General features: G+C 39.9%; 1 protein-coding gene across 3 annotated transcripts in view; it reads left to right on the top strand.

The window, feature by feature from the left end:
• Positions 1–1,419: 1,419 nt before the first annotated feature.
• Positions 1,420–25,506, top strand: part of LOC125760940 (protein Skeletor, isoforms B/C) — a 34,460-nt gene continuing 10,373 nt past the window's right edge. For all 3 annotated transcript variants that reach the window (XM_049421550.1, XM_049421551.1, XM_049421549.1), the window contains exons 1-4: positions 1,420–3,317; positions 14,743–14,819; positions 14,927–15,078; positions 24,608–24,719. In XM_049421550.1, the coding sequence (XP_049277507.1) occupies positions 2,921–3,317; positions 14,743–14,819; positions 14,927–15,078; positions 24,608–24,719 (738 nt within the window). In that variant the 5' untranslated portion in view covers positions 1,420–2,920. The remainder of the gene's footprint in view (positions 3,318–14,742; positions 14,820–14,926; positions 15,079–24,607; positions 24,720–25,506) is intronic.

The following is a 25,506-nucleotide window of genomic DNA, read 5'->3' as shown; positions in this document are numbered from 1 at the left end:
TTATTTTGCTTTTCAATCCAAGGAACATCAGCAACTCGGTAAAGGAATTGAACCACAAGTAACTCGAAACAATCTTTATAAAATGGCCGGTAGTAAAGGTGATTGCAACAATACAACTGGTCGGCTGGCGCGATAAAGCTAACTTCTGAGCCGATGGAATTGGCGCAAACTTTCTCTTTATATTCTCAACATTTCTTTTTCGAATAATGTTTTCTCACGAAATATCCAAAAGATGCGAGATTTAACAGTGCCGGTGTCTTGCAAACTCACGCAAGAGAAAGAGCAATAAAGTTGGCGCTTTGCTAAGAGATGCTAAAGATGGATAAAATACAGTACAGTTCGGTATCAACAATCAAACCACCTGAATAATAATGATAATTACCTGAGTAGAACAAACTGAACATTTATTTTATATTTTTCAACTTACTGAATTTAACATGATATTTTATTTATCTATTGGTTTTATTGATTTTCAATTTTTTTAATTTGTTACACTACCTCGACTTAAAATTCACTATGAAGTCGTTGTATTAAGTATCTACTTTGTTTTTAAAAGCAAAATTCAATCAAAACTTATAAAAAAACTAATATTAAAAAAAATATATAAGAAAACAAGACCAAAGCAGAAAAAATGGAAGAAACTTAAAACATAAAAGAACTGAAAATGAAACAGCAAATAAATCATGAGTTAAGATGTTGGAAAAACTTCTTTCCGTTATGCACATACAAATTGTCCAGCAGTGTAATGGATGTAACCAATAGCAAAAGCATCCTTTCCATTAGCGAGCATACGCACCGACACGCATACACCCACCGATCGACAACTAATTCACCGACCGTGAGCGAATATGGCTGCCGTGCAAGAAAGGGCTCCACACGGCACAACAAACGCTGGTGTGCAATGCTCCCCCATAATGTGCACGCTTACTATTCATTCCAACCCAGTACGCATGTCCCATTCATCTCACCAACCTTTTCCACCCTTCTGCCCATGCATCCCCTTGGGCGCCCTTCGTCCGAACCATCCGTTTCCAATCCGAGACAGCTCCCCCGTTGCAACCCCCCTTGTGGGCAACCCCTAGGCAACAACAAAAAAAAACACATCCCAGCAGCTCAGCAGCTATGCCGCGGAATCACTTTCTCACCGTACCACCGTGAACGGGACAGAGAGAAAGAGCGTAAAGCGAGAGCAAATGTGCGAGGCTTTCCCTTTCGGCTGATTCGCAACAGAATGGAAACCGCCGCTTGAATGGGGAATTTTGGTCGAAGCAGCCCGAACCACCTTCTTCTTCTTCTTCGTTTCGCTGGAGAAGAGGGGGAGTTGAAGAGTGTTTTTTTGTTTCTTCCCTTTGCATCTTTTGCTCCCAGACGGTGCTGTCTCGCGTGTTGCGATTTTGCTGCTCGCGGTCGGTTTGCTGTGCGCGAACGCAAACACACCACCAGTCCGAGACGAATATCCCTGGCGAACGGACACACGGCCATAGAGATCTTCAGCAAAGCGTACCTTTTTTGGGGCAGCAGCATTCGTTGTACAAAAGTTTAGATCTCCCCCCAAACCGTCGCTATTCCGTTCCTCTGCCTCCTCCCCTTCAATGTAAGTGTATGTTCGTGCGTGTGTGTGAGTATCCGTGCGTGAATATTGGCTAAAGCTTTCGGCCATTTTTGTTCTGTGTGCTACCGTTGTTACTGATAAGCTTGACAGTTATAATTGCGTCCTGAATTTCACAACAAAGCAAACGAGTGTGATTGAAATTTGTTTGCCGATTTTCCACCGTAACTGAGCGTAAGCAAAGCAAAGCCAACTACGACCGTAACACTGGTAACGCCTCCTTCACCGGCTCCATCTGAGACGAATCTCCTGGCTCCTGGAACGCGTCTCGAATCTTCGGAATCAACTCAAAACGGTTGGTTCTTTCCATGCAAGTGGCCAGCTAATTCGCGCCACGAACAAGTGACAAACAACCCCCACCATGGAGCTGCCACATAGTGAAGGGTAAAAAAAATTTCCGCTAGAAGCGAACAAAAACAAAACGCCTTTTTTTCCTGTTCCATTTAGTTACTTTGGTTGTTTTGTTTGTTTTGTTCTCTTTCTTTTTGATTGTTTAACTAATAGTTCTTGGACCTTACCTTTCATCTGCACGTGACAAAGGGTGCGGCTTTTAAGTGTTTTTTTTCCTTACGTTTGTGACACAGTGTCGGTGTAATGCATATGCGGTGTTGCAAAAAAACGGCCTGATTGTGAGTTCTGAGTAAAGAAAAAGAGAACAACTGTGGTGAAACAAAAGAAAAAGTGTTCCTCTCCGGTCCTTCATCCCAAAACTCACTAGGGGTCCTTTCTGAGGGGGGGGCGCAAAATGCAAAAGCTGTAGTCAAATGTTCTGTGATATAGTGGACAGTTTTTGTCGACGCTTTCGTTAACACAACGAAACAACGATTGGCATCGAAGCATTGTAACGTGAAAAAACCATCAGCAAATCGTGATGAGATGGTAGAATGTAGTGACCGATGCTTTTCGTGAAGAATTACCTTTGATACCGGATAAAGAATCACCTCAAGGCACCGCTTAAAGTGCATTTGCTATTGGCTTGATTTCGTGTTTATTTTGTTGTAAATTTTTACTTTCATTTTTGTGTTTTTTATTTTTTATTTTTTTGGTTTGTATTCTTCCTTTCCCGTACAACTGCACTCAATCGCATACCGTCACAACAAACGTGTTGTAAACCGCCGAGAACATTTCGCCTGGGAAAAAGTAATTTCCTGCCCCGACAAAAAAACCCCTCTACGCCGAGCGAGCGAGCGCGCGTCATGTGCTATTGACCGCCATTTTGGAAAAGTGCAAAACCGCGAGCAAACGCTTAACAAAATCTCCTTGCCCGCGCGGTACGGTCGGGCGCGGAACAACCCGGAACGATCCGGAAAAATGATGGCCGCCATTTTGGTACGCGAAAAACCGCGACAAACCCGTGATGATGATGATGATGATGATCCGGCAACCGTGAGTGAATGTTATGCGAGCAACGGTCTGAATGGTGCGTGGAACCGTATGGAGCAGGCGCTACAATCGCACGAAAGGACTCCCCGATTGTCCTCGGTGTGCTGCCTGGGGTCGGTGAAGGAGGAGATGATGGAGCAGCAAGAAAAGCAGAAGGCGCAAGATGGCCGGAACTGCACGGATGGTCGTTGCTTAGTGGAGGAACAGAGGAGTGGATTGGTGGCCAACAATGCAAAGGGCAGGCATTGGCCATGGTCAGGGTCGTGTGCCAGGGATACGTCGCTTCTAGTAGGACTAGTATTGGTGCTGCTACACACCGTCGAAGGTAAGTCGATTAGTCGTGTAATTTTCACATTGACGTTTTTGGGGTCAAGATGTCTTAATTGCCATCTTTATCAAGAATGTTTTTTTCTTGGTTTTGTGGTGGAAGATCTTTTGTTTTCATTTGCTTGATTTGCTTATGTTTTCATGTTTCTCCCTACTTATATTATGTGGTGTTTGCGCCTTTTTTATTCTATGTATATTAAGTTTAGTTAGATTTCTCTTAATACTTAACATAATTTTATGGCACGAATAAAAACTAAACATAATGAAAGAATAACTTAAATTTTAGATCAATATTTGCACTTATGGTTTTAATATCTTCTTCGTGGCTTAACGACCTTACAAATCATGGCAGTCATTTTGGCTTATTGGACATATTTTTACTACTTAGCCGGATAGTCATTCCTGGCCGTGGGAGACGGTCCGGATGGGATTTGTTCCCCGGCCCTGTCCTGTGGACCGGCGCCATCTTTATAGAACATAAATCGAATTCCTTCTTCAATTTTGTCTTTTATTCTAAAACAAAATAATAACGACCTTATAGTTTTGATACGTACTGCAGAATGCCTTTCCAATTTGTGGATCTTTTTCTTACATAATGTTAACCGAATGATAAAACAAAAGTTCACACACCGCACCGTAAAACCCATCAACGTTTCCGTCACATAAGAACAACAAAGCTACAATTATGCAATTCTGCTAGGTAGCGCTTGATAGGGTTTTAATGTGTGCGATCCGGCGCGTAGCATTAATCAAGCCTGAGCAAACTCGCTTTTCCACATGATGGGAGCATAATTTAGCGTATCAAACACATAAAACAATAGAGCCAACATCAGCCATATCATATCGTGATGGTGGTTGAGCTGGTTAGACTTTAATACATTCAACCTCCCCTGTCCCGTGGTGTAGTTTAGGTACTTTCGCGAAGGGCATTCGTTGCAAAAAAAAAAGAAATACTAACGTAAAAAGGTTCTACCTCATCTCGCTTGACGAATTTATACATTTTGATTTTATTCTTCTTTTTTTTTTTGCTGTATTGTTCTAATACAATGGGCACCCTTCGGTTGGTTTTAGCCCAGACAGAATTAACACACAAAGCGTTTCAGGAATTTATTGCATACCCTGTCCCTAGTTACTGAGCGCGGTAGTGTCTGCTTTAAGTGATCGTAAATTTTACTATCAAAATGGTAGTAAAGTTTAGAGTCCTATTACTTAGTGTCATATTTATCCTGTAGCGAATTTTGCCATTTGTTGTCTATATTGAGAGTTTGTTTAGTCATGAAGAACAGAAATAATGTTTACCTTCCCCATCCGAAGTGTCTTTTCAATATTTACGATCCAACCAATCGATAGGTGTTTTGAGGATGGATTGTAAATAGCTTTGAGTTGGATGATTGAAGATATATTTTAACAAAGATTTCAAAGACTTTCTTAATAAATTTAAAAGAAGAAGACAATTCTTGTTCGGCCATGTAAATGTCTACTGTAGTGCAAAAGTAATGGATATGTGTTTGGAGATCTAATTCCAACGCAGTACGGATTGAATCATCATCAATGTCCTCATCGCACTACACGGTACTTCCATTCCATTTTCCTTGAAATCTACCCCACCACAACCTACAAAAGGTGACTTGCGATGCCTCTCGACACCTGTACACCCCTAGGAATTCTATTTTCTTGCGGCAAAATAATTCGTTCTGCGATCGGCACAAAAACTCGTCTCCAGAGTGATGTTGAACTATTGCATCAAACCACTCTATCGAAGTGCGGTGGAAGATGTTCGAGTTCCTTTCACTTTTTGCCAGCTCCCCAGAGCAATAAAAGTGTTACGGAATTTTGCCGTAAGCTTAAATCTTTTGACTCTTTCTCTCCTGCAAAAAGAATAATTTTTTGAGATGAAACAAATTGCAACACATAAGCTACCGTCAGCTATTCTCAATCTACTTCATTTGTTTATATGAAAAAATTATTTTCCAACGAAATTTAGCAATAGCGCTCCATATTAAGTGAGTTGAGTAGCGAGTTAAGGGCATCATAAACTTACCCTCCAGCGGGTCGATCAGACCGATAGAGCGTAACTTTTCTCCGCGCTTCCAAGTTCCCCATTCGAATCAACCAAGCATAACAACCGATAACCTGAAACCATCAATTTAAGAGTTCCCGCTTCAACGAAACACGGCCAGATGCAGTCCATATCTCCGGCAAGTCTTGCAGCGCGATGCATCGTAGACGAACGAAAGTAAACTTGTTTGCTCTACCTTTTCTGGCCGCCAGTCGGCTTTATTCCCATTATTGCAAGCACCACATTACGTAAGCCACGGTGTAACCTTTCGCTGTTGTGTGGGGTCCCGTACTTCTTGGCTGAATTGCTGCGTAGTTCTATCATAATCCGCAACATGGGCGCTGCTCCACCGTTCGTGGGTTTGTGTTAATTGCAAACCACAACACCACAACGCGGTGAAAGTAACGCAAACGCGTCCAGAAATGGGGAAAAGTGTGTCAATCAACTACGGGCGGGTTCGTCGCCGTGCGTCGATTGACTTTGCGTCAGGGCGGTGCAGAAACGTGGCGCGGGAATAAAATCCACTTCCGTAAACCCTTTAGCTTTCTTTGCTTTCGTTTGCTTTAGCTTTTTTTTTTCTTTTACTCTCGTCTACTTTCCAATCATGAAAACGCTTCGTTGTGGCTGTATTTTTTTTCCCTCTCACGCTGGCAGTTTAAAATGTTGGGCACAAATATGGATATGTGCGGGAACCACCACTTTTGGTTTGGTGAATTTTCGTTGCGTAACGTGTGTTTTTTTGTCTTCGCTTTATAAATTGCTCACGTTGATCTTTCGCCATAGTGGCTATCGTTTTAAAATGGTACGATATTGATACACTTATTCAGCACTGGTGTCAAATGTGAACAGCCTATGACCCCCGTGACGGTGGCAAACGTAGGAAGGGCGTTGATTTATAAACAAAATGGAAACGAAACATGTTGATGGTCGATTTTCTGCATTTTCGATTTTTGGCATTTCTAGAGAGTAGGGCATAACCATTATCTAGACATATGGTCGTTGCATACTTTTTGTCTTGCGGAAATTTAGAAAATACTTTAATTTGACAACTTCAGTAGCTTAGCTTGTATAGAGGGGATGTTTTAAATATTTATTTTATTACAATTTTATGCATTCTTTATACACTAGAAATTAAGATTTGAATAAATATTATATTCTTGTATTTTCATCATCCACTACACTATGGTAAAAACTCATATTTTATGCCGAAATCGTTCTTAATAAAGCGACAACCTGTTGTTGAACTCTATTTCGATCATTTCACATAATTTTTAATAATATTTGACGGATCTTTCTAAAAAAATCTTACTCAGGATTCAACTAACCTTCAGTATGGAATGTCTCAATTAGACATTTCTTATGCTTTGATAAAAATTTTTTAGTAATGAGGATTTTTTAGTTAATGAAAAAATTGAAGTATTATAATAACAAATTATTATTTAGATTGATATTTACAAACAACGCTATCATTTTGGAAATACATTCGATAGTGACAATTTATTCAAAACAATTTTCAATAATGGATGAAGCTTATTTTTCATCTTATTCAGCTTCTAAATTCAATCAATCATCGTGCAGAAATAAGTTTACGTTCATCCCGAGCTACCATAACATTTCCTTTCGCTAATTGGCTACATCCACTCCAGCCCAATCGTATCAGCACCAGACCGGAGACCGATTTGTTCAGCATCAAAGTGTACATAATTAACAGATCATAGCATTTACCTCCCAGACGACAAGCCAGGAACCATAAAATTTGTTCCCACTTTCACACCAACATTCTCCAACGAGCAGTTATGTTTTAGGCGAGCTAATGAAGAGGGTTGCAAATTTTACGATATCGTCCAAACATTCATGACAAACGTAAGTGTACGCCACGGAAATCCTCGAGATCGTACGCTCGTTGTCGCTCCGGTTCCGCCGATAAGGCTTTCATAATAACCATATCGATGGTAACCATAGCGGCCGTGGCGAATTGTACGCTGCGAGGGTGCGCCTTGGCGTGGGCCAAACTCACCGACACCGGGAGTCAGACACGTGTTGATCGCAAAATTAAGTCATAAATCATAAAAAGTAAACCCCTCTGGTTTTGTGATACTTCATAACTGTAGGGTATTTGGTGCTATCGTAGCAAATTGGAACATATACAGTGGTTTAATGGTTTTCGCCTGTAAGATGGTATATAATTTGGCTTGTTTTTGGGGCAGAAAATTGTTCAACAAATGGTTTGATTCTTTTTAGTTTGTGGTGCTATAAAAATGGTTCATAAATGTTTTTAGATTAGTCAAAAAATGTTGTAAGCAAAACTTTCTTTATTTAATATTTATACCCGGGAACGTGTATGCACGATGTCCAATTAGAAGCAATTAATTTGCTCCAACAAGCATTCCTATGAAGTAAAATATTATTTAATTCTTTAAACTCATGCATTAAGGTACAGTGTACCAGCGGTGCAATAGTTTGGTATTATGTTTCTTGCTTCAGGCCGGCATACCGCCGCGGAGGAAAAGCGAGAAAATTTTACTTTTTTGCAGCATAAGCACCACGTGCGGGAGCTTTATCCCGTTAGGTATCTATGGTAAGATCATGGTATGAAAAATTAGTTTCCTATCCTTCGCTTCTTTGTTCCCGGTCTCTGTTTTCCTTCCTTTTTCATCCACACATCCAACTTCTCCAACCAGGAGCTTTATAAGACTACCAATGAGGCAAAATGCACTTTGTTTATGATTGTTCAGGTGTAGAGTACTCCGATGCAAAAAGGATATAGAGAGTTTTTCCCCCTTTTCTGTTCCCACTGCACCGGCCCGGTTCCCCCTCGTACACACTCAAGGCCGTGGAAAGAAAAACTTGTGCTTCACATTACGTGGCCAGTGCATAACGGACGACGGAAAAGCACACCCGTTTCGTACGTATCGTTCTCATTAGGAATGGTTGCGAATGCGAAACTGTAAAATATGATACTCTGTGTTGGCTGTTCATTGTGCTGCCCGTCTAGCAGCACTGCCGGGACAAATTAAGCGGAAAAGTGGATTCTGTAATGAGGCCGGCAGTAAAAGAAAAAACTGCACTTTTCACTGTTTAGGGAGTAAAAAACACACACAACTTTACCATGAAAGACTTTTCCGCCCGTGTACGTTTACGGGTTGTGGAAAGTTATTGAAACCATTATAAATGTGACAAAATGGAATTTCTGGTATGTAGTGTTTGGCTTGAAGGTTATGAATTATTATAACATACTTTCTGGACGTATGCTGCTGGGAAGTTCCATAAAGGCAATCAATAATGGCGGATTTTTGTGAAGAAATATTTATTTGTTTGAAATTGTTAACTATTCGCTTGTAAATGAAGACTACTAATCCTCTGGAAAGGAATTTAGAATAAATTGCGAATGCCACTTTGACACAGCAGATTCAATTCTGAGGAAACTCCTGGAACGACTCTGGTGCTCTGTAGGCTTCGAATTATGTCAGAATGTTCCAAATACTTCAGACTAATTATCCTAGTCTTCTTCTACCTACTTCAAAGCGCTTAGAACTCGAAGTTGCTTTATACTGCTCCGGACAGTTCCGACCATGTTGGACTGTACAAACTATTCCAAAAATTTTCAGATAAACACTCTGGATCCTCTCATTTTCAGAAAGATCAACACATCTAAAGGTCATCTCTCCATTTCTTATTAGCGAGAAATCTCCTGTCTCTGAGTTCTTTCAATCGCTCCTCCTTTTCTTCTTCTTTGTGACACTATTACCTTGAAGGTCTTGGTTTGTCATTTATAGATTTATAGCCCGTTTAAATGTACGGAAGAACAGTCCGGTTGAGTTTCGACAAATGGTCTTATAGTGTGAGAAATCGGCGTTGCAAAGATCTTTGCACATAACCAAATCCTCTTTTAAAAAATGCTTAGATGATCAAAACATTCAAATGATGCTATGTGGCCTAGTTGATCCGAACTCTAATGATTCTTGGAATAGCTTGGTACTCGAAAAGACATTTTAGCTGTCAGTATTACCCATTAAAACTATCCTAAATTTTGCGACACCCTTTTGGAACATGATTTGAATGAGTTCTATTTCCAATACTATTTTATTTGTTGCGAAAACAAATTTAAGATTATAAACCCTTCCAGTTGTTTTCGAAAAATGAAAGTTCCATCACTACAGACATAAAGTTTAAATGTTCACACACCAATCCACCCAACAAAAAAAAAAGAACCGGGACAAATCCTTTCCGAAATCCTGCGTCTTATGCACATCCCCGGTCCCATTATTACGGCGGTCGTAATGAGCTCACCGCTTCCGAATAAACGGCGGCGGTTCGGGTACCCGAAAAACCGTCACAGATTATATCGATAATAATCATCCACTTTCCTCCATCCACTCTCCATCCGACCCTCGCCCCACACTGTGTGTGCAAAACCGGAAAGAAGTTCATTAAACATTATTAGTTCGGTGTGATGCCGGGCGCACATCATATTTTTACCATTTTCCCTTTTATGCCCCGCCGTTAGGGTGAACAGAACAACCCCTCCAGTGTCAGTACGTAAACCACGCTGCTGTTTGGGCATGCCGGAACCAAAATAAGGGGAAAGAACGCACCGTCGGCTCTGTATCATTTCGTCGCCTTGTTATTCGCCTTTGTGGAAGAAAACATTCTTGTCATCCCTTTTTTTTCTTGTCGTTTTCGTTTTTCTTATCATTTGCAGAATGGAGAAAAATAATGATACCGTATTTGGGGGGTTGTGTCGCTTTTTGATTCCTCGCATATCTAGCTGTTACAATCTGTAAGGGTAAATGTAGCAACGAGATTGTTAAGGTGATCACAAACTCATACACTTTTTTTACATCGATCTCCATGCAAAGGGTCGGGGTTTTCAAATTTTCCTTCGCTTGCTATTCATCACAGTATAGGTGGAAAAAAGGGAAATTTAAGGGTAGTTTTCCGGTCGTAAATGGTCTAAAATTAGATATTTCCGACTGTAACACAATCGTAATATTTGTAAGAATTTTCTGCTTACATTCTTGAAGCTATAAAACACCTTTAAAAAGGACATCCACATCAGAATTCAATCGATTATTAATGTTTGCCAGTTACTTTACTGCTGCATTCTCTCGACAATTTTCTTCCGAATATAACGTATCGAGACGAAAAAATCGATGAAATGCGATACCAGCAAATAGCAAAACGTTTGTTGCTTCGCCATCTCATCGTGACCGGCCGTTGACGTTTATCAGACAGCTCAAGTGCCACACCAGGGGGAAGTGAAGTTTATTGATTTATCCGATTTTCCATTATGCATTCCGTTTGCCCACGGCTTGTGGGATAAGGATTACCACCCTTCCGACGATTGTGCCCCGCTAGTGCGCCTACGCACTGATGTTACCGTTTCGGTAGTAAGCGAAGTGATCTTTCCTTCATATCCACCAACGTACCAACCGTACAATGGTGTTGACCTCGTAATCCCGGTCTCCAATTGGAATGGTATCGATTGTACGGCAAATATTTGAAATCATTCAATAACTGTCATCAATGAAACATTCGCCCTCTTCTACCTTAATCGATATGCTACCGATTTTCGAAGATTTCCAAGCTTTAAATCGCTCACCGATATTATTTTGCACGAAACGCGTGTTGATCGTGCAACCCCACCGGTGCAGCTTTCAAATGTTTTTACTGCAGAAATTCGAAACATTGAGAACATTTTCTTTAAACGTGCTTGATCTCTAATAGCAGCACCGCCAAAGCCCGTTGCTCGCATTAATCAATTTTCTCGCCTTCATTCGCAGTACACACTCTCGGTTTCAGCACGGTTGATATGAAGATGATAGGAAACTCGGTCGCATGATGCTGATCTAATTTCCCCGGGCAACGTAATAGGATTTTGTACGGTCGGTCGTTTTGAGCTCGTTTAGTCGAATTGTCTGCCAACCGATCTGACGGTTTCAAGCAAAACCGGAATCGTTCATTACTAGTTTTGTGTAGCTGAGCTTGTGTGGGAAGGGAAAGAAACAGGCGAGTGTGTTTCAAAAGGACGATTCATACACACACACACACACGCGAGCATTATATCCATCTGGATCGTTCTGATGCAGGTTTCATAATTCAATGAAGCAGAAGACAGTATGAGGTTATAGGAAGTGTCTACAGGAAAAGGGAAAGTCCCATTAGAAGATGCTAGAAGCGAATTAATCCTGCCGAAATAATTTTCCGTATGATATCCGTGTCCTTTTGAACCTTTTCCATATACAAAAAAAGATGCGAATGTTTCATACAACACAAATAAAATGTGTATTCGAACACATTGGAACAATGTTCATTATGGTAGAAGATCTTATCGTTTGCGATGGCACTATGGTTTAGTGGTACTAGTGTCGGTCTTTACACCGTCGAACCACTACCAAATCTTATCAGGATCATTTATTTGTTTGAACTAATTCCTCAATTCTGGCTAAATAAATCATAAACAGAACTTCTTTTATAAGGAAAAGTTAGAACGTATTATTTTTTGGTAAATTTTAAATAATGTCCAGTACAGGATATGAATATAATATTTTTAATTAATAGATTGGATGTAAAAAAAAAAACAATATAGTAAATGTTTACAAATATATTCAAATTCCTTGTCAATTAGAGTAGTTCATACGCATCTTTTAGAAAAATTCCTCCTTTTGATATGCTGTTCTGGAGCTGTGGAATGGCATTTTGCCGTGGCGTTCACTCTAATACACCGAAGGTCGTGATTAGGATCTTATCTGAACCTGCCATTCATAGCCTTAGTGAGCCATTATAGCATAACACATCACTGAACAAAGTACAAGACAATATGTGCCGTTTTAGCAAAATACGCTTAAAAATTACTTCAAATGTTACTTCAGGAAATTTAAATACACTAAATATAATTGTTGTAGAGTATCTTCTCTTTATCTTGAAATTTATTTGATTCCTTCAGTATCTGGAGTTTGAAAATAAGCTCTAAATTGTATTAAGTTCTTTGTGAATCAATTATAATCATAGGTGTAAAAATTATTGCATTATACTCAATAAATATATTGACAACTTGTTTTTTTTTCAATCACAAATAAATGCTGGAAAACATTGGTAAAACATAGTGTCTATAGTAAAGTGTCTGGTTGTAACTGCTCTCCTGTCGCTGTGCTTCAGTCACTAACCGTCTCCACGACTTCGAGATGGAATGTAAAATCATTGACAGGCAACACTGGCTTTATACGTAGAAACAAGATGTATACCACTGATGATGGAGCTGCTCATCGATTTTCCTCGTCCGACAAGTTTCGCTATGAAAACCTTTCGGAACGAAAAAAAAACAACCCAAAAGCAGTGTGAAAAGAACAGAAGAAAAACCCCGGAAAAACCTCATTCAACCAGCCAGCCCGTTTAATATCGTTAAAAGTCTTTTGTTCCCAGTTACCACGCCATTAAGCCGATGGTGTTTGCCGCTACGGCTGCTGGCACTGTTGTTGTGTTTCGTCCGTTTTTAGCGTATAGGGTGAGGAGTGGGAAAAGAAAAAAACCCGTGAAAAATGAGCGAGGGTGGATAAATAAATGTCCCATCACATCGTTGTCGTTGTCAGCATTAATTATCCAATCGCAGGACGTTTCAAAGCCAACGACAGTTTTCATTTCCTTCGGTCGACGTTTTACCTACCTTAGTACGGCGGTGTTAGTAGTCGATGGATGGATGAAGTTTTCCTTTCCGACAAAGAGATTTTCTTGTACTGTCCCTTGTTAATGGTTGCATGTAAAGAGTTTAGCCTGGTTCGTGATGAGCCCGAACCACACGTTCAACGACTTTTCCGACGAGCGTCCTTGTACGTTTTCCTTTAGTAAACCTCTCTCTCTCTCTCCCCCCTTTTCCAAATTGTTTCCGATGCATTATCGTTCCCGGTTCACCTATATATATTTTCGTGCCTACCCCGCCGCGGTGATGAATAGGCGGGCGACTATTTGCTTAGCTTTAATATTACTTTCCTAAGCCGTCCTCAGGCGGAGAAGCAAAAAAAACTTCAATACAGTCTCAAGATGCAATCTGGATCGACTATTGACCAGATTGAGCAAGGGGGTTCACTAAAACGCACCAACCAACGAATGGAAACCAGGGCTACCGACATGACCGGAACGGCGCACGGTGCTTTTTTATTGCAAAATGTATCCATTTTACCTTCGTGTGTTTGGACGGCGCTGTCTGTTTGCTTAAGCTGTTGTCTCCGGAGGCAAATCCTTCGATTCACGGAAACCCAAACACGGAGGGTGTAGGGAGGGTTGGTATAGCTTCCCCTTGCGTTTTCGCCTAAAGTGTGCGACAATATTTACACAACAGTCTGTGATGCGCCTGCCTGCCTGCCTGCCTGCCTGCCGGTAATACAGAACTCGTTCGGTAGGAAAACCGTTTAAGGATCAAGCTTGACAGGTTGCAATTGAAGAGCAGTGAGCAAAAAAAAAGCGAAGAACGAGAAAGGGTGCACAGATACCATTCGTAATCTAGCTATTCAACGATTTACAACATGTTTTACAGTTTGTCATGATTGCACGAAACCTGCGCTAGTTAAACAAGCCGTCAAAGATGCTTGTATCGCTTTGTACTAAGGTTTACTTTGAGTTCATTTTTTACTATACATTAAACTACTTGATTGATGAGCGTTCCACGTGCAGCTAGAGAAGTTCTGGAGTACTTAAGAAAGCTCTAAACTTTAACCTCAAAACTGTTAATTCCAGAGCTCGTCACTTTGTGCAAAGAAATAAAAGGAAAAGCAGAAGTATTATGTACATTTGTACCTAGACATACGAGTATCCTGATATATCTGGCGACTAGTGAACGATATTTTGCTTTAAGATAAGAGTAATCTTACACTATGTCGCCATACCAAAACCCAACATCCTCGTGCAGAACCCAACTGCGTGTAAACCAACAAAAAATCTTTTAATAATTCTTTGTTAATAATACAGATTCAAAAAATAGGTGTGAATGTAATAATTTGACTAAGTATATACGTACATGTAAAATTAAAGTATTCGAACTTTCAAAGTGTTAAAAATTAAAATAGATGTTTAATCTTCTTTATAAAATAGAAATAAATAGAAATAGAATAAAATAGAATTAAATTCTCTTTGGGGCGGCCCGGTGGTGCATGTGAAAAACGGCGCCCGTCCACACGGCAGGGACCGGGTTCAAATCCCATCCGGACCGTCTCCCCGTAGCATGGACTGACTATCCTGCTACGTGGTAAAATAAGTCTTGATACGGCCAGGCCGTTCTAACCGAACAAAAAAAAAAAAAATTAAATTCTCTTTAATGTCTATATAACGTAGAACTAAATCATGTTTGTGTCATGTTCTCTACACATTCTAGTTGATTGTCGAGCTCCAAAGGAACCTTACTACGGTCGCGAAATAGGAAAACTGGCTAACTTTGGACATGGCATCAAGGTAAGGTTCAAGTAACTAGACACCTGCGCATCTACAAAAGAATAATTTATTTAATGTGCTCTGATGTATATATGTTGTATTTTTTAAAAATGTTTGTTCTACCTTAGGGACAAGTGTACGCCGTCGATGAATCGACGCTGTTTGTCAAAGGATTCGCCTACGACGGTAACGCACCGGATGCGTTCTTCTGGGTTGGCAATTCGCCTCGCCCAAGCCCGGAAGGATACATCATACCATACCCGGAGGAGTACAGTGGGCGGTAAGTTTTGATTTCATTCGTGGTTTATTTATGACCTTTATTCTTATTTATGGACTCTCTTAATGGACGTTGAGATACGTTATATAAGTCGATTAAATTATTGAATAAATTAGTTATTGCTTCACCAAGATATCAACAAATTCAAGGATTCATGTCCTTGAAAAGTTATTACTAAGTTACTTTAAAATTTGGTGGTTAAATCTACCTACTTCTATTAAAACTTCACAACAATTCTTTGAAATTTTCTTAATAGTTTATTCAATCTACGATGTGATGTAATCTTCACGTTTATGTTAGCAATTCGTCCTCAATTTAAGATTCATGTCTCCTATCGTCACTGTATTAATATAAAAACCTTCATTTTAAATGTCTATCCTTTGGAGATCCTTGGACGACAGCGTCCCTAGACTATAGAAACAGATTAATTTTATAAGCATAATTTCAAAACAATAACTCATATTCAAGAGTAATTGTAACACTGTAAGATATAATTATCTTCAGTAAAAGAAATTTCCCACCTAAACACACATATACGTCAAATCAACAATCGTAATGAAAAACGTGTCCAACCACCAACGATATCTCTATTTTAACACTTTTAACTCACGTCACAAATAAAATCCGAAAGAGTAAAGAAGCCCATCACTTCCATCCAGGGCCATTTCTCCGTACGCAACAGTGTAACAGGGATGGGTTTGCCGGAAGAGCCGCGCATAAAATTCACATAAATTTTTATCTCCACCACCCTTAAACCTCCCCTCCAATGGGGATGAGGGGGGAGTGGGTGGGAAACAGCTCACACTGCAGGAGGAGTCACAAAATAAATGAACTTCCTGGCAGGCGGAGCACTGGGACGGTATACTGGGACGGCTTCCGGTTCTTATCCACACGAGCGAAAGGATCAACACCATCATCAACCCGCTGTGTCTGCGTGTGCGTGTGTGTGTGTGGGTAAACGTCCTCACGCACGGCAAAACTCTCGCGTCTCGAGCTCATGCTAGCCTCTAGTCCCGACCACCCGCCGTTTCACACCAGGACGGAAGCGAACGATAATAGTCCTGCATCCTATCTAATCTATTTTTATTTAGGGCTTTGGCAGCAACCCCATCCGGAAGTGCTGCATTCTTACGGGTTGTCCGAACCGGGAGTTTTTCTTTTTTTTTCTTGGTAGAAGGTGGTAGAGCGTTCCCCTAACTTTTCCTCTCAACGTCGGCGCAAAGAATTTGAATCATTTACTAGAGATTAAGTACCTTAATGTTACCACACTAACATTTCATCACGTTTCTGGCATTTTCGGCACCCGGGGAGGGTGTGCCTGAAGCAACCCAGCGTGAGAAGTATATTTCCGCAGATTAGCGTGCAGCTTTCTTGGCAGCACATCTTCATGACTCTGCTGTCTGCCCCGGCAGAAGATTCTGACGCTACTACTTGAAACGGGCGGAACAGGGCGTTGAAATGCAAAATTAAATATTCAACAAATGGTCGGTACGTTTAATAAGTTAATTAAATTATATCTGGATAATATCGTGCCACTCGTCCTGCTTTTTACTTTCCTTTTGCAATTTAACGTCGAGCACGTTCTAGATGACATACTTTTTAAAAATTCAATTTTATTTTGCAAACGTTTTTTTATTTTCTTCTTCGCACAAAAACCGAGCCTAAGATCGATGGTGCTATATGTTAATGCAATACTTATTGTGTCGTACACAATTCCATTACATTTCTTCCCGAAACTATAGCACGATTCCCAAGCAAACGTAATCGTGCATGGCGGCATTGTAGTAAATGTCACCAGCAATTACTCACATTACCCACCAGTCCATTCCGTTTTCGACCCGTCTGTTGTCGCGCACAATTATTATGCATTTCGGTCTTGATTGGATGGGCTTCACTACCTACTCATTCGACTATTCCTGCCCATCCTCAACATCCCGGCAAAGACGAACGGCCACATTTTGCTCATGGCAAGTGCAGCCCTCGTACATTGGAAATGGCACTTTTGCCTAGAGACCGAAACCGAAGATTGAAGTGGCAAAGCGTCCCTCGAGGGCCGCCGAAAACCGTGTGGTATAAACGGTACCTGTTCAAGTGGTGCCTCGGCAGCGGCATGTTAAAGCCCTTGCCGTTGCCGTCATTCTTCGCAGTCGTACTTCAGCTTTTAATTGAAATGGATTATGATTGAACAGGGCGTACTTCGGCTTTGCCAGCATATTTCAACCCGTCACGGTTGTGTACCATTTTAAATTCACTAACTTGTATAGATTTTTTTTCTGAAATATTTTAAAATTAGTGAAGGAAGTTTATTTTCTTTGTAAAAGGGTTTCTTCACGTTTAGGAAGATTTTTTTTTCTACTCAATTTTAAAGAGATTATTTCGAATAAGTATCAATCTGGGGCGTGTCAATTAGGGATGGCTCGCTTCGCATACATTTTCATTAATTAATTTTCTCACGTAGTAAAAAGCCCCTAAAAAGGGGTAATTAATTTTTTTCATTAAGTAATATGAAACTGTCGAAAGATAATTTATACTCGCGAGGATAGTCCCGTTCTTAATATGGATCTTAGCTATGGATTTTGACACTTTTCCGGTGATTCAGTTCCGAAATCCCATCAGTATTGTTTTCCTTAATCCATCTGCTGGCTAAAAAAGTCAGCAAGTAATGGAAAAGTGAGGAATTAGAATGCATGTTATCATTAAATTACAACAAACTCTGATAATTATTTCTAACTCCTTGGAAAAATGTCTAGTTTCGCGTAGATTTTTACTTGATTTAAAGGTGTGTCTGATTTACAGAAAAACTAATTTTATTTTTCACATTATTCTAAACATTTCCAATAACTCTTGACTTCAAAAAGGTTTTTCTATCAATTATTGTAGTCACGTACGAATAAATAACACTGTAAGGAACACTTCTTGGTGCGAGATTAATGATCTACGGCAACGAAGGACACATCGGACGAACTGAATTGATCTCACACTTGTGTGCTACATTTGCTTTAAGTATCGCATGTTTGTGTCTCCCAAAAAGGTCGACTTCTGTCGCGAGTGCAATATAACGATCAACCGTCCGAAATTTACCATTCCAAACACTCACCGTTCAACTTCTGAAAAACATCAGTTGTTTTCAGCATTCCATCTACTTGGATTTCCATTTCTGCACATAAGCTTTGAGCCACGAAATGTTCCGTTTGCGACAGTTTTTCTCAAGTGTAATCCCGTTTTACATAGCTCAAGGCTTGTGGAAGTGCAAAAACAAAGCCCCAACAAATGTAATATAATTCCACGACTACTCCCGACTTTAGATTGATTTACTCCGCATATCCTTTTTTGGAGGGAAAATACAACAGTTTGTGCTTGATTTTATATCAATCCTACTTGAACAAGGTCGTCGTGTTCGGTACTCTGTTTTCAAGGTACTCAAGGAACGGTACCGTACTATCAGTCCACGAAGCGTAACCGACATCTGCGACGCGTTTTGCGTTTATTTTTATCTTCCCTTTTTCTAGGACGATTTTTTTTACATTCTCCCGCGTATGGATTGCTGCTCCTCTGATAAGTGATTACGTGTAAAAGGATTTGTTTTATCGATCGGACATAACGAACCAGGTTTAGGGGAAAGGACCCTCGAATGGAATAGCAGCGGGAACAAAAGGGAAACACTTTACAGTGCGTGTATAAATCGACAAACGGCTTGCCCATGGGAAAAGCGGGTGTAACTGTTTTACGGGTGGAACATGTTTTGGACCGGATTGGATTTTGTTGATTGGTCTTTCCTTTATACCGTTCCCACTACCCTGGGATCTATGGGGCTATGATCCATAGCGATAAGCTAAACCAAATACCTTTTTTTTTGTTCATCCCGATAATCGTCACGCATAACGAGCCGTTGGATAGTGTTCGAAACAAACAACATAACACACAAATTTGCACCAAGTGCATTAAAAACTTGATAAATTTAATATTCATTTGCGTTTGAAGGTGCGAATGTTGATTGAACATTCTGCCTGAAAGCTGTAAACTGTAGTTTATTGGATCACATTTAAACATTTAAATTTAAACTAAATTCAGGTTCTAAACAGTCAATTATCCGTGCTTCAATTCATGTTTGAAGATACACGAGATATCTGTGGAATTCACTTAAAAATAAAGTACGTCAAAATAGGTCCTATATCGGAACATCAAGGATTCCTCATTTCAATATGCGTCCAAAAACGAGGGCCATGCAATTTCTTTTTCGTGTAAGATGTCCCATATAAGTCTACAAGCTGGAGAGCTACGTGACCAATACGAAATACTTGGACCTCAACTTAGCCATCACTCAACGATACCAGAAAATGAAAAGAAATCTAGAAGAGTTATCGAACACAAACACCTTCGTAGATCCTCGAGAGATAATAAAACTCGTAGGTGTTCCTAAGGTTATCAAAAAATGACAAAAATATTCGACGATCGTGTAGACGTTCCAGGCTTTGTAATACTTAAAATATCAGAAAAAGGTTTATATTCCACATGTCATAAAAAATAGTGCTTTGATAAGGATGCATTAGTACAGAACTGATTTATATTCCAATGACCATGCAGTTCCAAGAACATGCCGGGAAGAACCGGTGAAGGGAAATCCTCTCGCAAGAATTTCTTAGTAACTTACATATGAGGCGCTTACTTATTTACTAATCAGCGCAAGGATTTCATAATAGTAAAAATCGTTTGATAAAGTTCCATTCCATGGTATAATAATTTCTTATCTACTGATCTACTATCTAAGGTAGATGGGAATAATTCAGAACTAATAGCAGTTTGACCATTCTTTTCAGGAGTCGAGAACTGTTTTTAGACTTTTTAATGCATCCTATACTTTTAGACATAAACATTATACATAAAATGGTGCAGATTATAACTCATCAAAGAAACGATTTCTAATTATTAATATTATCTAATTATAAAAATGTACTACTGAGCTATATGAATGCCAATTCACAGAAACGTGACAGATATAGGACGCAATCGCCCTACAAAAAAGACCTTAAAATAAACGGCTTTATTAATGTTTGATGAATATTATCTCATCGCTATCATCGCTAGGAAATGAGATTATGCTTAAACAACAATCACCACCAAGAAATGCATATGCATAACGTGCACGAAGCAGCAAAACTACCCTTAATAGTGCCATCAACGCAACAGATATAATTTGCAGTACAAAAACCAAAGCACAGGCAGGATCGTGCCTTTTGCCGCTTTTTGGCACGCGTGTCTGATAAATATTCATCCTCCATCCAGGAGCACATGCGTTTTCCTTTCTTCCCATTGGCATTGTTCTTGCTCATCCAGCAGAGTAAATGTCCTCCAGTCACTGGTCCAAACCATTACCAAACTGCAGGAAAATGAAACGTTTTTGGGGAAAAATGGCTTAGAAAACAGCCAACCAGTGTGGCACGTTTTTGGGGAACTCAACAAGCGTACCGACCACGGTAACTAGGAAGCACTAACCCACATTGCCACACCGTACCAGAAAAACGGACGCCAACGCACGTGAGAATGATGGTGAAATCAGTCCACAGTACTACCGGGGGCGACAGTATCGGGCGTCTCCGATATTGAAACGCCTAATGCACTTCATTGTTGACGCCACGTGGCCGCTTCATAATGAAAATTCATTTTAAATTATTATTGTCGCTACGTTACGCGAATATCCTCCATTTTTCCACCGGCGCGTGCATGTTTCCGTGCCGAGTTTCCGGTGGTGCTTCTTCCGGAAACCGTCCAGGGTGTCGGTGTGGGGCGGGCCCCCGTTTTTTGGCACTTTCTATCCCCGGGCATTGATGTGCCAACGTGCGTATCCTTGCCTAAAGCGACAAAGTACAACTTCAGTAGGGTGCCAAGAAAAAAAGGCACTCGTCGAACCATTTCATACACGTCTGTTGTGGTCTTGCCTCTTGGGTGGAAATGCGAGTACCGAGTACATGTGGAGCATGGTGCGAGCACACGGGTTTAATGTACTTTGACGACACGTTCGACACATCATTAATAATTGTAGAGCGGGAATCGATGTCAGGATGGCCCGTAGTCGTGGAGAGTCCTACCACGGTGCACCTCCGGTGGATCTGAGTTTCCGTGTTTCGCCCTGACCGATCGCCTGCAAACTGTCGATCCCGGTCAGCGTTGAAAAGGATTCAGGTGGAAGGCCGAATGCGTGCATGTTTTGTGCCTTTGGAAAAGTAATGGGGCCGCCGTTGTCAACCGGTAATGGATTGGAGTCATTTTTTTTCTTTTTCATCATTCTATATGCTACTCTCAGGTCCTGCAGCGGACTGGTAGTTGGTTTCCGTTTTGTGTAAAATGATTTGAAAATTGCTCAATGTGTCAGACCGATGAGTCATGTGCGTTAATACGAGTCACTGTATTTACGTTAGCGGTGTATATTTATGTACAAAAACGTGCTATATTATTAACAAAAAAAAAGATCTCACGTCAAGAAGTGAATTAGATTTGTGTCATTTATTGTTAGCTTTTTAGTTGGTTGATGTTTTTTTTATCATTTTTATTATAATGGATGCTAGAGATAAGTGAGTATAATTACTGCTTGCAAGGGGTGGATCAACCCATTAGGTCTCAAAATTATTGGAACTAAAAGTATATCAATTCTCATCTCAGATATATTAACAAGAATTGTACAATTCAACTAAAATAATTTATTTTTCAAATAACAATTTTAAGAACTATTCCATTTCCATTTCTAACTTTCCTTGACTTTGAATTCTTCACTCAGAAATTGGTGTAACTTATATTTGCCCGCAAGACCAGATGTTATTTCTGTACTTAAAATAATATATAAAAAATCCAATTAAAAAAAATCTTTAACTTAAAATCTGTGTGGAACCAGGATCACTATATAGTAAAAAAGTTTGTTTGTTTGTAGCTCAAATTATAGAATTTTAATAATCCACATTCTGTGAATGAAAACTATTCAAATTAAAATATGAAAATAGACCTGTCCGGGATGACATAATAATGTCCATACGATTTACTTTTAATTCCTCCATATATCATTTTCCAATTATCCTTTTGTCGTTTGAGTTGAAAGTTTTCCATGTATACAGTTCCCGTTTGAATTATTCAAATCACACTGCCAAGACCGTGAAGCCCACTGATGACATAAAATAGCCCAAAACGCTAGAAAAAAGATTAATCTTTTACAGCAAATATTAAACCTCAGTGTAATTCAATGTAACAACCCTTTGAACATGGTTCATATTGACTCCACAAACATCCAACGCACGGCGGACGGTACTGCTCTGTTTTCATGGTTATCATTTGATTTTGCCAATCATTTTACGTTCATCAAATTATGCTCGTCAAACAATCGGCACTGGATTTAGAATGTACCCTCCGGAGCTGTACGGCCACCCTTAAACCATGCCACTGTCAATGGAAACCCCTCTCGAGTGCAATAGTGTACCAAACAGCATTTCCCCTCAAACAATGACGGTGGCGGTCGGTGGCCCTCGTCTAGAACCGTTTTGCCAAATCCGGAACCGTCAGCATATGAATTCATCAAAGCATATTACCCATGGAAAATACAATAAACCCTACGATGGTTTGCTCTTTCAATCGGGTTTCGTTCTCACAGCACAACTCTCCCTACAGACATACATCCATCTCATTTTCCGTTGCAGGAAGGATGCAAGGATTACGAACAGATTGCTGGGAAATCCACTAGGATCACCCCATCTCTTTACGGTTTCCTCCCTGGCATGGATGCGATTCTTTCAACCGAGCTTAACTAGATAGAAAACATAACGCAGCAGCAGCAAACAAGAAAAAAAACTCCTTCTGATTCCACCCTCAAAAAACTGTACGAAAACTGCCAACGGTAGAATTCTAACGCTCCACATCCTCCCGTGGACATGCGTGCGAAATCATTGTCCTCTTCCCAATGGCATTTCCCACCCGTCTCGGTCCGTGAACACAAACACACAACATTCACACTCGTAGAACAAAACCCCAAAGAAATCCCATGCCCGCGCTGAAGTTCTAACCTCAAAACCGAAATCCATACCGTCGACGTGGAAGTAACCAGAAAAAAAGGGAACTTGCCTCCATAAAGTCATGAAAAGTTGAACATCTTTACCGAGGAACGGTTGGTGGAACCGTACAGAGCTGTGTGACGTTTTACTTTATGCTTGGTTTGTCACTCGAATTCGGAAAATCCCGCTAAGGATTCGCCCTCGATTCCTTCCCCAAGAAGGTGATTGCAATATGGGAAAAAGCATGGTGCAATGTTGCTTAACTTCAACCTTCTATTCGTCTCAATTCTCGTAAAAGAAAATTCTATTGCAAAAAGAAAAAAAAATGTTCACAATAGTATGGTGTAGATCAGTTTAGCCGGTGATAGAAATTGAACAAAATCTCGGAAACTCAAAAAAGTGACCTGAAAAGTTGCCACTGTTCGTACAGTTTTTGGACGAGTCGGCAGAAATTGTCGCAACACGCCCACGACTGGCAATGGGGATGGAATGGAAAGTGATAGTGGCGAAAGTAATGATTCTGCTTTCCTGTTGCCTTTATCGCTCTTTTCCCCTATTTTCCATCCCATTCCCGGTCTGGATGTGTGTGTGTGTGAAACACATAATTCGCCGACTGCACGGCAATCTGCACGGGAAACAAGCATAACGAATTATATATCTTAGATTACACCTCATTAAATAATGATCGATTAAGGGCGAATGTGACATCAGACACCGAAACCGCAAGCACGGAAGCGAACAAAGGGGGGTCCGAGTGTGAAGGTAATGATTGGGGTTGGGGGTAGAGAGGGAGGTTGGAATAAAAATGGCACTCGATTGTTGGTGGCCCCCGGTGGACGTATTTGTCTGTTGGAATTTGTATCAACTTTCATAAGGCACAATGTTGGTATGTAACCTGACCTCGGCAGCTCTAGTCGATTGTTGACGGTTGGCCAGTAAAAACCATCCACAAAACAACTGGTAAAATGAAACTCGAGCTCCATACCATTGCAATAAAAACCGTTTTTTTTGTTTTGGGCAGCGGAAAATTCGATTCCGAAAAACATTGAAAAGCGATCTGGAAATGGGAACGGGCATTGAACAAATCGCATATCTCGTAGCTCATCGGATTTTCACGAACGGTTTTGAACATCATCAGCATAAAAATGTAAACCGTGCATAAATATAGATGATAACAACGTTCACCCTCTCTCATGCGCTGGATGCTGTACTCTCCCTGAGCCTTGGGTCAGGGTAACATACCGGCACAATGAAATATGCGACAAAGCATGTTTAACTTTTTTTTCCTCCACATTATACAGACCTTTGTAATAGTTTGCCTTGCCAACACGGTCAACCGTCTCGGCATTGGACAACAAACTGTGTGCCCTTTTTCGTTACGTCGAGTTGATTGTATTACTATTGCAACAAGAAAAATGCTAGCGTTAAATAATTAAATGATCTAAATTAATTTATCCTTGCTTAATTCCGTTTCGTCTTGGTTTCATTGCTGTCGCACACAGAGAACCGCCGGTACTGCAGCAACATAATAACACGGACATTATACTTAAGCTACCGATGGGAAAACGGATTCGTGACATTCAATGGCTTTCGGTTTGGTGTCGCCGATTTACGGTAAGTTTTGCTTTATTTTTATAATTCGTATTTTCTAGACATGGATTAGTTTTTAAGAAATAGTTTAATAATTTTTTAAACAAACAAAACTACAGAACACATTAGAACATTCCTACCTTTGAGTCCTTTTGCTTGAAGCTAAACTTTGGAAGATGTTATTAACAATTTCGTTTATCTTAAATTAAATATTTTTCCTTTCCTTTCCCGGTTTTTTATAAAAAAGCTAATTAATATTTGCAACATACGAAAATAGTTTTATAATCAGCATTTCGTTGCAAATTTACCTCCTAAAATATAAAATTTAAAAAATTTAGAGAGCTTAGCGAACTAAACCATAATGTTAGTAAAACATATTCACCATAAGATATGGAACTGTTTAACGTTTTTAAACAAATATTAAGCGTATTTTACTCTGGATTTAGAATTGTTTTTAATTTAATCTTTTATTGTTAACAGCGATAAAATGAAGAATGTTTCAAACGACCTTCTTTCGTTTTGAACAACTCTTTTTTATGTATTCATAGTGCAAACTAACAACGAACCTTTTTCATATAACAACTAAATAGTAGCTATGTATATACTACTATTATACTGATACACTGATTCAATTTGATTCAATTATCAACTGCCATTTTGAGAGTTCAGACAAAACACTATTAAACAACTCTATACACTTACAACTTATATAGTTACAAAACACTCCATCATAATAATCGAGTTTTGCATATTTTTCTGATTTTGCATATGACTTTATATCAAGGGCAAAATAATTAATAAAACTCTAAAG

This window comes from Anopheles funestus, chromosome 2RL, assembly GCF_943734845.2.
Source record: "Anopheles funestus chromosome 2RL, idAnoFuneDA-416_04, whole genome shotgun sequence".
Lineage (NCBI taxonomy): Eukaryota > Metazoa > Arthropoda > Insecta > Diptera > Culicidae > Anopheles > Anopheles funestus.
This window is presented reverse-complemented; position numbering and strand designations above follow the sequence as displayed.